The 12,701-nt window shown below is 43.1% G+C and overlaps 1 protein-coding gene across 1 annotated transcript in view; it reads left to right on the top strand.

Moving 5' to 3' along the window:
* TPH2 (tryptophan hydroxylase 2) overlaps positions 1 to 12,701 on the top strand; it is a 60,255-nt gene that overhangs the window by 15,584 nt on the left and 31,970 nt on the right. Inside the window, 2 exon segments of the mRNA XM_033161586.1 lie at positions 5,124 to 5,320; positions 9,681 to 9,816. Of these exon segments, the coding sequence (XP_033017477.1) occupies positions 5,124 to 5,320; positions 9,681 to 9,816 (333 nt within the window).

Below are 12,701 nucleotides of genomic sequence, written 5' to 3'. Positions count from 1 at the left end.
CAAACAAGATGTCATTCTTTAAATGGTCACTCTCATTGTCTGTCATGTCACAAATTAAAAGGACAATTAAAAGAAATAAATCCAGGGGGCTGGGAGGGCGAAACACAGCTGGGAGGGCTCCATTTGCCCCACCCTCACTATGGGGCTCTCAGAAGAGCTGCTATCATGCCTTGTCACCTCAACTGCTAGCTCAGCACACCAATCACATTAAATGGTTTATGGCATGGGTAGACAAACTAAGGCCTGGGGACTGCATCTGGCCCAGTCGCCTTCTAAATCTGGCCTGCGGACGGTTCAGGAATCAGTGTGTATAATGAGTAGAATGTGTCCTTTTATTTAAAATGCATCTCTGGGTTATTTGTGGGGCCTGCCTGGTGTTTTTACATGAGTACAATGTGTCCTTTTATTTAAAATGCATCTCTGGATTATTTGTGGGGCCTGCCTGGTGTTTTTACATGAGTAGAATGTGTGCTTTTATTTAAAATGCATCTCTGGGTTATTTGTGGGGCATAGGAATTAGTTCACCCCCCAAAAAATATATAGTCTGGCCCACCACAAGGTCTGAGGGACAGTGGACCGGCCCCCGGCTGAAAAAGTTTGCTGACCCCTGGTTTATGGCTTCCACCACCACAGAATTGTGTGTGTGTGTGTGTGTGTGTGTGTGTGTGTGTGTGTGGAGGGGGGGTTCCACACAAGGATATTTTCCATCCAGAACTCACCAGAACTGAGTTCCAGCACCTCTCAAGTAGGTGCCATTGCCATTATAAAAGAACAAGGGAGGTGTTCATGGTGAGTTCCAGCATTTCTTTTTCTAGAAAAAGAGCATTGGTTCCACATTTTCGATTATATCTTGGCTTCCATTTAAGCTCCTATATGCTCTAGAATCTAACCAAAATCCTAAAGAGCTCCAGCTAGAGCAAATTTACCATAGGATTGCACCTTCACATGAGTGACTTACCCTGTAACGAATAATACCACCTCCAAATCCTACACTGGCATTTTTCTTTTTCTCTCCTCCCCCCCTTTTAAAGTGTTTGCAGATCAGTCCTACATTTTGAATTCATTACGATCCCCAGGAGTTAGTAAATTTTCAGCGCTACCTACAAATACCTGCTGCTTTTTGCAATTTTCTTGTCACGCGAGCTTCCAAGTCAAGCTAATTCCAATCACATTCTCATTTTACTCATAATGGGCCAAACTCTTCACATTCCCAAGAAGGCACATGCTAATTTGATGTACTTTTCAGTTTCATGCTTTCTTTTTTAAAATTTCTCTTTCCCCCCCTCCCTCCCCTGTTTGTGGTTTCTGCCTACTTCTTTGAGTTCTCTAAGCGCACAAGGAAGGAGTGGAGGGGGGGCGGAGATGAAAACATTTATTTCCCCCTCAGCAAACAGTAAAACTTGGCAGGAAAAGAGCATGCTTAAAAGCCCATAAAAAGGCACACACACACACACACACACACACACACACACACACACACAGGAGAGGGAGGGCATTTGTGTCTTGTGAGCAGAGGCAGCAGTTTTTCTCTCTGGATAGATCACTACTGTTCTATTAGCATTTTATATGGATATGGATCCCCTAAATGTTCCTTTTGCAAGTACCTTTTGCACATCTCTGCTCAGCTTCAGCTGTACTTGACTAGTTTCAAACCAGCCAGAACCATTCCCGCCCCCCCCGCCCCCACTTCTACCCTGCTGTGCTGGTGTAAGAAAATGGGGAAATGTTTAAATGTGTACGCAATTCAGCTTAATTAATGCATGCAAATGAGCCATGACTCCCCCTGCTTCTGAGTAGGGGATGCCTATCGTTGGCAGCTATTGTTATTTACCCAGACTGTATTTCTGAGTTTGCTTTGGCCGTGAAATTCTGCTTGCTCCATAAGATGCAATCAGTGACTGGTCATTTCTAGAGTGCAGTATGTCTTCTTCAACTGTCCTCAATGGTTTCTTGGATGAATTTATACTGATAGCAAGAACCTGTGCATTGAATGTATTCATCATCTTTGATTTGTACCCCATCTTTCTTGCAAAATGAGACCCAAGGTAGCATGCATGAGGGCTCTCATCCAGCAGGGACTGGCCATAAAAAGACCTGGTTAGGTTCAGCAAGGTGGTAGCTTCATGTGGCTTCAGACCTTACTCTGATTTGTTGGTGGGAAGGCTGGGCTGTGTGCGCCACCACGTAATCTCACACTTTCCAGTGCATTTTTCATCTCAGTTTCTTTCATCTCAGTCTTTGGGGGAAATGGGCTTGTTGCTTATGGCTTCGCAATCAGCTTTAATTGAGTGACCTGAAGTTTACGGTATGTAATTGTTATGTACTGAGTTGAATAGGATCCAAACTGCAGCAGTCTGATTGGTCCTAGAACAATAGGATTGAGATTGCAGCAGTCTGGTCCCAGAACAATAGGATTGAGATTGCAGCAGTCTGATTGGTCCGCAGGAGCCACCCAATCCAGCTCCAGGTGGAAGTGAATCTGCACTCCGATTGGCATACAGGAGTATCCCGGAATTAGCCAATCACGTGGGGCCCATTGTGTAAATAGTGTATATAAAGCAAATGTTTTGGTGGAACTACATTCCTCACTACTATGAGCTGAATAAAGAGTATGAAATTCACACTCGACTCCGAGTATCTTTCAGTAATTGAATCCCAACCAGAAATAGTTGCAGCGTGGAAGTACTCAACTCCTAGGAGGTACAATGGAAAGGCCCAGGTATATTTAGCTAGGAGAAGAGAAGATAAAGGTGGGGGGAGGAGACATGAGAGATGCCTTCAAACCTCTGAAGGACTGTCATACTGAAGAAGGCTTGGTCTCTGTTGCTCTTCCAGAGGATACTATAATCTATGCGTGGGAGATTATCAGGGAGCAGATTCTAACTAACATGAGAGCTTTCCTAATGGTAAGGATTGATCAGCTGTGGAACAGACAATCTCAGGAGGTGGTGGGTTCCCCTTTGCTGGAGGTATTGCAGCAGTTGCTAAGCAGCCATCTTCCAAAGCTGCTGTGATTACAAGAGCATTGAGCAAAAGGTTTAGGCTCTGTGACCCCCAACTCTATGATTCATTTCAGCCTTCTGTGTACTATCCGTTCAGTTCCACCACAGCTTGCTAACAACATCCGCCCCCCACCCAGCTAAGCAAAACCCTTGTTGTAATTGTTTGTTAGTGAAAAGAAAGAAGTGAAGGTGGGAAGAAAAGAAAGGAAGACGATTGTGCTTAATGAGAATTTCCAGGCTGAATAGGCAGCCTCAAAGCACATTAATTCCAGATGATTCCTTTTCCACAGAGGATACTTATTATTGGAGCAGCTTCTATACTAAGGATTGGTATCAGTTCCTGCATCTAAGAAACATACTGAATAAATCCTGCTTTACTGGAGTCGAGAGAAGTCTTGAAAGGAGGGGAGAGTAGAGGGTTCATCTAGGCAGCAACGGGCCTTTCAGTATTCAAAGTGCTTTATGATTGTTATCACATTCACAATAGCCTTCTGAGAAATGTCATTTTCTAGGTAAGAGACTAAGGTCACAACCACACGATGCATCTAAAACCACGCTTATACCACTTTAAATTATAGCTTCTCCAAAGAATCTGGAGAACTGTATAGTTTAACCCCCCCTCAGAGCTACAGTTCCCAGCACCCTTCCCAGGATTCTTTGAGAATCCAATAAATAGTTTTTATTGGTTTGTATAGATGCATAACAAAATATAGGTAGCCAACTAAACCAAATCGGATCATAACACTTCTCCCTCCCTCTGTGAATCTTGCCAGCTACCCGGTAGTATTCATGTCCTTGTAATAACCATTTACAGGCACAAGGATAACATTAGAATAGCCTTTCAGAGCAAGCAAAAGAAGAATGTTAATCTATTACCCCCTAAGAAGACATTCTATTAAAATGCATTGCTCCAGATGTGTTATATTATTTTGAAACTATTTCCTGCATCTATTTGGGTCTTTCTCTTTCTCTCTCTGTGATAATACTGATCTGCCTTACAAACTGTACATAGCATTGAGATTACTGAAATTAATGTGTATGGCATATTCCGAATATGTAGGAAAACCACTGTATCAGCCTTCCTCAACCTCTTGCCCTCTATATGTTTTGGACTACAACCCCGTCATCCTTGACCATTCACCATGCCAGCTAGGACTGATGGCAGTTCAAATTAACTAGAGAGCACCAGGTTGGGGGGAAATGTTCTATACTGTATTGTAACTTTCTAAAAACCCTTTTGGATTGTGCACAGTTGATCTCAGATCTCCTGGAAGGCACATCTCAGATCCTGAGGGCATAGATGATTGAGGCAGCAAAATGTCATGGGCAGACCCTTATCTCCACCTTCTCTCTGTGTGATGTCTGGCTTGTACAGAAAACCCAGCTGTTTCTAAGAAGTGCATTTGAAGGGTGAACCTGTTACATGAACTAGGTGTAGAAGGGGAAAGATTCTTCTTAAACAGGGCTGGGGAACCTTTCCAGCACAAGGGCCACATTGCCTCCTGAACAGTGTTGCGGGGGCCACATACCAGGGGCAGGTGAAGGAATATGCAGAAGTAGGTGTAGCAATGGATATAACACTTGACTTTCGTACAGCGGGCTGCATTCCAGTCATGCACACCTCTCTACCCTCCATCCAAGCAAAACTTATTATTAGCATAATTCAAGGAAGACACATTCCACTCCGGTAAAAGCATCTGGGAAGGCTGTGACACAGAGCAGTGAGTTGTGTGGCTTGTGGAGAGTCTGGAGAGCAAGATAAAGAGATCTGGAGGGCTGCATTCGGCCCCTGCCACTGTGGTTCCTTACTCTTGTTCTGCGTCTGACCCACTGCTCTAGCTGAAGAGAGGATGACTTTAAGATCTGTTTTGGGACTAACACTAGGACATGCCTGGGGGATGAGACAACACCCACATCAGGCTTTTGCTGGAATTAATAGCAGGCATTGCATGCAACTTGTCAATGGGCTATCTGAAAAGTAGTTATTCCTTCTTTTGAGTGCCTTCTTCTTTTTGTGCCTGTCTATGTTAGGGGGGCTGGGAAGGGGCTTATGATGGGTTGGTGGGAGCATATAACCGAGAGGTAATTGTTTTCAAAACCTTTGTATTTTTTTTTTCTTAGTGGCCAGCCAATCCCTAGAGTGGACTATACACCTGAAGAAATAAAAACTTGGGGAGTGGTGTTCAGGGAACTTACCAAACTGTATCCTACTCATGCCTGTCGAGAGTATTTGAAGAACTTCCCTTTGTTGACCAAGCATTGTGGCTACCGGGAGGATAATGTCCCTCAGCTGGAGGATGTTTCTATGTTTCTTAAAGGTAAGGGTCAAATCTGGCTTCTAGCAGAACAGGGTGCTGTAAAAATAACTGTGTCGCATTTCAAGTGTTACACAATTGGCCAAGTAATGAGAGCTGTTTATATCTTTATTCTTTGCAGGACAATTCTGTACGTTGAATAAGCAGTTATGGAACAAATCTGTATGCAGGGGGAAAATACCCATCAGGAATCTCTACTTTCTCTCCTTTGGGGAATTGTTACAGCTGAGAAAATTCTCGCTGTGTTGAGGGAGTTTTGCACAAAAGTCCTGGCTGACCCCCAATCCCCTGAGAACGTCTCTATTATGACATGTGTCCTTTTGACTATACATGCCTAAACCCATCTGAATACAAAGCAAAGCATTCAGCTCTGTGCTTGGAACAAGCCAATGCACTAACAGTCTTATATGGAGTACGAACAATGCCTCCTTATTCACTACATTTTGTATTTTCAAGATGGGGACTCCATATGTCCTGGGCAGGAAGGTTTGCATAGCTGATTGTTTGTAAAGCAGCTGGAGATGGTGGGGTCAAGCTTCTCCTCCAATATGGGCCTGTTGGCAGATGTTCCCAGCTGCCTTTCCATAACTGAGCTGGAAGTTTGCACACTTCCAGCGACAACACTGAAGTTGGCTGGAAGGTGCACCAGTTGGTCTGCTCCAAGCCTCCTTCTCAGATGGTAATGTTGATCCTCTGCCAGTTGCGTTACTCATGGTTCATCTTCTGTAATCCTCCCTTTCTAATCTTCACAAAGGCATTGCTCCTTTGCAGTGCTTTTTTTTTTTTTAGGTGCTGGTACTCACCAGGAAGTTGTTACAGTATGTGCCACACTTCTAACATTTTGGGGGGGGGGTGTGTGCCAGTACTGCGTACCCATTAGTACCGCCAGAGGGGGAAAAAAGCACTGACTCTGCCAGACTTCCCTGCCTTCCAGTTCAGGGTCAAGACTGGAGCAGGCTGAGATACAGCCTAATTATAGCTTCATTCTGTGTATCATCAACTCCTCTTGTATGGAGGTGACATTTGTCCCGTAGCACTACAGAGTAATAACAGAAGGCCTCTCCTCTCCTCCTCACCCCCTGTTTTAGAGTCTTATTTATTTATTTATTTATCTATCTATCTATCTATCTATCTATCTATCTATCTATCTATTTCACTTTAACCCCATTCTCTCTCCAAGTTGGCCAGAGTGACAAACTATAGTCTCTTGCTTCCTTGTATTCTCTCCCCACCCCCCCCCCAAAAAAAAATCCTGTGAGGAAAATTAGGCTGAGAAGGATTGATCCGAAGTCACCTGGTAAACTTCATGGATAAGTGGGAATTTCTGCAGTTCTAGTCTGACACTCTAAGCAGGAGGTAGCCAATATGGTGCCCTCTGGTTGTAGTTGGGAGTTGTGGTCCAACAACATCTGGAGGGCACCGTTTTGGTTGCCCCCCTCATCCAGCCACTGCGTAACAAATTGATTGTGGCTGTGTATACATTATCTGGCTTAAAACACTGCTAGGTCATTGCAAAGCATTTTGCTCATGCTGGGCTGCTTTTCTCATTACTGCAAACTATGTAAGATAGCCCAGGGAAAACCAACCTGCCCTGTAGCACTGACAAAATCTCTGTAGTCCCCCAATCCTGAACTAAGGGAAGCTCAGGTTGTTTCTGGATGTTCTTGGGATTCACAAAGACAGGAGCCAAACAATCCACTCACTGTCTTTTGAGCTCCAAGCACACAACTTAGGTCTCTTCTAGGCACGGGTCTGGGTTTTTCAGGTGTGTCTCTTTTTGGTTCTGGTGCTTTCCCTGGAAAAATTCAGAAAACCTGATTGCTGTTTCTGCTGATTCAACAGTAAAATGTGGGTTTTCCCAGGGAAAATACTGGGGGACGGGCAGACCACACCAACAACGACACTGACACCACCTGGAAATCCCAGACCTGTGCTTAGAAATGAAGCAAAAATGGAAGTGTGAATGAGCCCTTACTCAGTAGCATATGATCAAGCATAGAATAAGAACCCTTTACCAATAAAAGACAGCTAAGAAAGGCTAATAGCGTAAAGCAAACCTTTGGGAATGGGAGTACAGAACAAAACAACAAAGCTAGCATGCCTAAGCTACGGACCTCACCAGCAAGCTTCATCCAGGCACACACAGTTGTTCAATGCGTGATCCTTCATTTGAATGAAGGCCTTCGATGCAGGTCAGAGACCAGTTTTTGTACTAAAAGGCTTGGATACAGAAGTGTAGATTTTCCTTCATCCAATCAGGGCCTTGGGGTATATTTCCTCACACCAAGGACAGTGCACACGTGGGATTTCTCGGTGGATTTGTGCACAACCATTGTGACCTTGATGCAATCTTGTATGGGGCACACAGGTGGTGGGATGAACTAATTAAACGGACCCATTTCCCCCCCTCAGGAAGACTGCACCCAGAATCCTAAGTAAGAAGCCATTTTAAAATGAGTCAAAGGGGGACTTATTTGCAGCTGTTCTTTCTCTCTGTTTGGATTGAAACTGGCTTGGGTAATCACACATCACCACACACAGCATTTAATAGGAAACCCAAGGATAGACATGGCTTTTGGCTAATATCACATGCACACTGCTTCCCGGACCACTGGTGGGAGCACACCAGGTGCAGAGTAAATGGGGGTGTATAGACACAGCCTGTGTCAAATTATCCCACCAAGGCCATAATCATCCCTTATCCTTCCGGAGATGCAATGTGGGCACGTTAGTTTTACCCAGGGCAAACATCACTGAGGTCACGTGTGCGGCAGTCTGCAAGAATTGCTGTGGGAAGTCTCTGATGCAAACGCAGCTTTAGCCAAAGAAGATGAGGCAGATGTCAGACCTATTTGCCCCTTATCTCTGGGTTCAATTTGACCTGGTTGCTTGTGTCTGCTCATTGTTCCAGGCCCTGGAATATATCTTTTGAGTTTCAGGGAGTTATTATTAGGGCTGCCTTTTCCGGTGATTTGGAGTGCTGATATTTCTTACAAATATTAAATGTTTAACTTGGGGGCAGGGGAAAGGCCCCCCTCCCCAAAGTTCCCACTATGACCGCAGAAAAGTCACAGCAAAATATAGTCCTAAGAACCTGAGAAAGATTTTTCCGATCAAAAATAAAATATTGTGTATGGCTTGAAAAGCTAACCTGCCCCAGCTTCCATTCCTTCCTTTATTCTGAGTTTATGGCTACTAGCACTTAACATTAATTGGCTGGCTGCTCTTTGAGCTGGGTTGCATCTTTCAAAGGTACGTCCTGCATTGTTCTCTGGATCCCCGAGGAAGGCCGCTGAATCACAGTTCCTTCTTTTTCTTTGCTTGAAGGTAGAAAAGCACTCCAAGGTTCAAACGTGTGCTCTCAGCCAAAGACAACAGTCATAATTTTTTTTTCCTGAAGAGGACTAAGCTTAGCTCATTTAACTCTAAACAGTAACTAATGAGATGAGAAAGAGCTTGAGAAAGAACCGGCCTGTTCATAAACATAAGTTTTGGAGTGGTGTCATCTGAAGACATTCCTTTTTTTCAACAAGCCCTTTGAATGGAGATTTTTTAAAATCCCAATCTGTATTGGATCTGGAGTTGTTAGTTGTATGAAATTCATTTTTATGGTTAAATTGTTTTGAGATAATTTTATAGGAAGCGGAATGAAATGATAGACAGATAATAAAAAAGGTCCCCCATCTGACCTTTTCGGCATTTCTTTTCCTTTCGACCTCAGTGTTTACAGTCAACCCCACATCACCACTCAGGACAACACTTTGTGCCTTTGGTCCATAAAAAGCTTATGTCATAATAACATCGTCAGCCTTTAAGATGCCACTGGGTTCTTTGCTGTTACAGAAATGTTTGCCGATGATTTCCAAATGAATAATGTGCCATCAGATTTCATGAAAGATCTGAGGCTATTACACATAGAGGTAAATCAGTGTTTGCACCAAGTATCCACCCAGCACGAAATTGCTTGCCATTAAGATAATTTTTGCATATACTTCCTGCATGATACACACAGCTGGCAACATGTATTTGCTCCCCCTTAATGTTGACAATTTTATGAGGATACTAAAGATAAAATGCTTTGTTCAAACCTGTATAATGTATGAAGTGGCCCTGCATTCCACCCCCTCCCTTTAATCTGCTGCTGTAAATAAAACAGGAAGCTGATTAGTGATATTGGCACATTGTAACCTTGGTGTTTCCCCCTCAGCTAAATGATCTGCATCAATTCACCCATTTTATTTTCTTAAGGAATGTCTAGCTGGTACAAACGGCGTTTGATTCTGTAGGAAAAATATGGAATAGTTTGTGTTTTCTGTTGATTGACACATATACTCAGATAATTTTGGTTTTTCTTCCACTTCAGAAAGGTCTGGATTCACAGTCAGACCAGTTGCCGGATATTTGTCGCCTCGTGATTTCTTAGCTGGCCTTGCCTATCGAGTTTTCCACTGTACTCAGTACATACGCCATGGCTCTGACCCTCTCTACACTCCAGAACCGTGAGTATAATTTGTCATAACTTAGTATTTATTACATTTATTTTTCCATGTTTCCTCCAAGCAGGTCACGATGATGTGCATGGTTCTCTTCTCTACCTCCCCTCAACTTTTTCTCCTCATAACAGCCCTGCGAGGTAGGTTAGGCTGGGAGAAAGTGACTGTCCCAAGGTTACCTGCTGAATTTCATGGCCATGAAGACCACAAGGTGACTTTGGGCAAGTTCCTGTCTCTCAGCCTAACCTTCCTCACAGGGTTGGGATGAGGATAAAATGGGGAGGAGAGGCAAACCACTTAAACAGCCCTGATCCCCTTGGCAGAAAGGAAAGGCTACATGGAAAAAATGTAACAAACACTACTTGGCTTTTTCAGTTAGAGATGTTGCACAGTTCCACAAATCCCATTTAATTTCAAGCCTGTGGTTCTGCCTCTTCGAACTGTTTCATGCTTCTGGGCCAACTACAGCACACCCTGCCAAAATCATGTACGTTTGCACAATACCCGCCTCTTTTCTCCAGGGCAAGGCCCAGCTGCTTCTGCGTTCGCCACTGTTAATGATGTGTGTAATGACAGAGAAGCAACTTCCATGAAACTCACCTGACATTCCAAGGACTCTCGTACAGGAGGGGAGAGAAAAATACTGTATCCTCATTGTCCTGGGGAAAGAAAAGGTTCAATCGGCAGACCCCTGTCCTTTACACCATGGTGTCTTTTCTGTATCTAACCGAAAGGAGGGAAGGTGCAAAGCAGCAAACAGTGTGCTCAGGCTCCAGGGATGCAGGACATTCACAGAGCGTAAAGGGTTTTTGCAAGTTCTCAGCTTCCCCTTTTTCTGTAGCAAATGCTCAGGACTGCTGTGAAGGCCAATCAGTTATTAAAGAAGATGATCCCTTGTGGCTTGAGCTTGTTGCCATCTGGCTTTTACCTGTGTAACAGCAAGCACCTCAAGAGCATCACTTTGTGTGCATTAATTCTAACCCCACTGCTGGAGGGCACCTTCTCTGAACAGAAACCCATCTAGAGACTTACAAAACCCCAGTCTCACATTTGCAGCCAGTTTTCTAATCCCAGCCTCTTCCAAGGGATGTCTACATCAATTTATCTCTGCCAAGTCTTTGCTGAAACCAAAGCCTGGGATTTAAGACTGGCAGTGATGAACATTCAGGCGGCTTCACACACCCACCCCACCCCACCCCACCCAGTCCTGGGAACTGCATTTTGTTGAGGGGCAAACTAGAGTTCCCAGGACTCTTTGGGGTGTGGTATAAACACGCTTAAAATATATGGTGTGGATGTGACCAAAGGGGTTCTGTTGTAGTGCCTTCTATTAGCAAACTCATATAGTGAGAGCCAACAGTTATGGAATGAGACTGAAGCCCCTGAGAAATAAGACAGCAGTAGCAGCATGCTCAAAGGAACTCTAAAGTCTGCAGCTGCAGAGAAAAAAAAAACTTTTTAAAAAGCCCTGAATGGGGCAAACAACAAACAATTGGGGCAAACAAACAAATGTGCAATTAGGACCAGAATTTCCAAACATAGGCCCAAAATACGTAATAAATGTTTGGACGTCCCCCTAGTTCAGCATTTCCAGCAAGCAGCTCATACAGAAGATGATCTGAGTTTCTTTATTTTGTGGGCCCTTAAAAAACTACCTTTTAGAACTGTGGACATACATTGAGTTTTGTTACAGAAGCAGTATAAATTAATATTTCAACTTGGAACCCTGTATCCTAAGGGCCTTAATACAGAATTTGATTTGGGATGTTATGTATAAGTTTGATATGTATGTTTTTTATTGTTTAATGGTAACAGATAAGTGATACTGTACCTTTAACCATGCAACCATGTAATGATTGATTCCATTCACCTGCAGTTGTATTTAAGGCTTGAAGCAAGTTTGTTCATCAAGCTGTGCCTGTGAATAGTTTCTCATTTTGTGCTAACTGTTTTGTTTCATTAGGTAAGGTATAGCATGTTACTTGTGTTTTTCCATTTTTAGTATTAATATACATTGTAATTTGAGTATTGTGTGCATACAGCCTCGAACTGATGAAGCTTTGTGGCGAAACCTGTTGCAAATCCGGAGGACAGGTCTTCTTTCATTTGCCCACCTGTGTTTATTCTGTCATGGTGGTGGCTATATAAGACCTACTGAAAAACATTTCATCCAATTTCTTCCTTCATCCACCCACGTTCATTTCATCGGAGCGGTGTCAAGTTTAGACCTACTGAAGAACTCTCCATTCAGTTAATCTTTAATAAACTGCCTTGAACCTTCTGTTGGCATCAAGATACTGTTAAATACTTAGCCACTTGTTCAATGGTTCCGTTACTCAGACATTGAGATGTTCACCATGCATATAATTCATTCCATGTTTTTGGCAAAACCAGTATTGATCTGCACATGGCATTGTAATATGTTTTTGCTTGTATGAATGGTTATTAGTCAATCTTCATTCAGTTATTATTCTAGTAAATTCCCTTTTACATTTATTAGCCAGTTTGAGGTGGAAAAGAAAACCAGAAAAATAGGCCCCCACACATGTGGTGCCAGTCCTGAGTACTGATCATCATGTACAATCTACCTGGGATGGAAATTGAGCTGGTCCCTCTGTCTTTCTGCAATCATTGTTTCAGTTTATGCCCACAGCTTTTTGTTTATTCTCTACATGTTCATTGTTTTCTCGCTGGCATTTCAATATTCTTTTATTCTATTTTCCCCATCTTTTTTTAAATAGAGAAAATAAGCCCAAAGGGAATTCTATTAATATTGATGGCTCTTTGTTGAAATATCTGCTGTTTTGCCACTGAATTATTTCATTTCTTTTTTTTATTGTAATGTCTTTTGACTTGCACCAGTAAACACTGGCATTGGTGTTATTTCTGTG

Source organism: Lacerta agilis, chromosome 10 (genome assembly GCF_009819535.1).
Source record: "Lacerta agilis isolate rLacAgi1 chromosome 10, rLacAgi1.pri, whole genome shotgun sequence".
In the NCBI taxonomy this organism is placed as follows: Eukaryota; Metazoa; Chordata; class Lepidosauria; order Squamata; family Lacertidae; genus Lacerta; species Lacerta agilis.
This window is presented reverse-complemented; position numbering and strand designations above follow the sequence as displayed.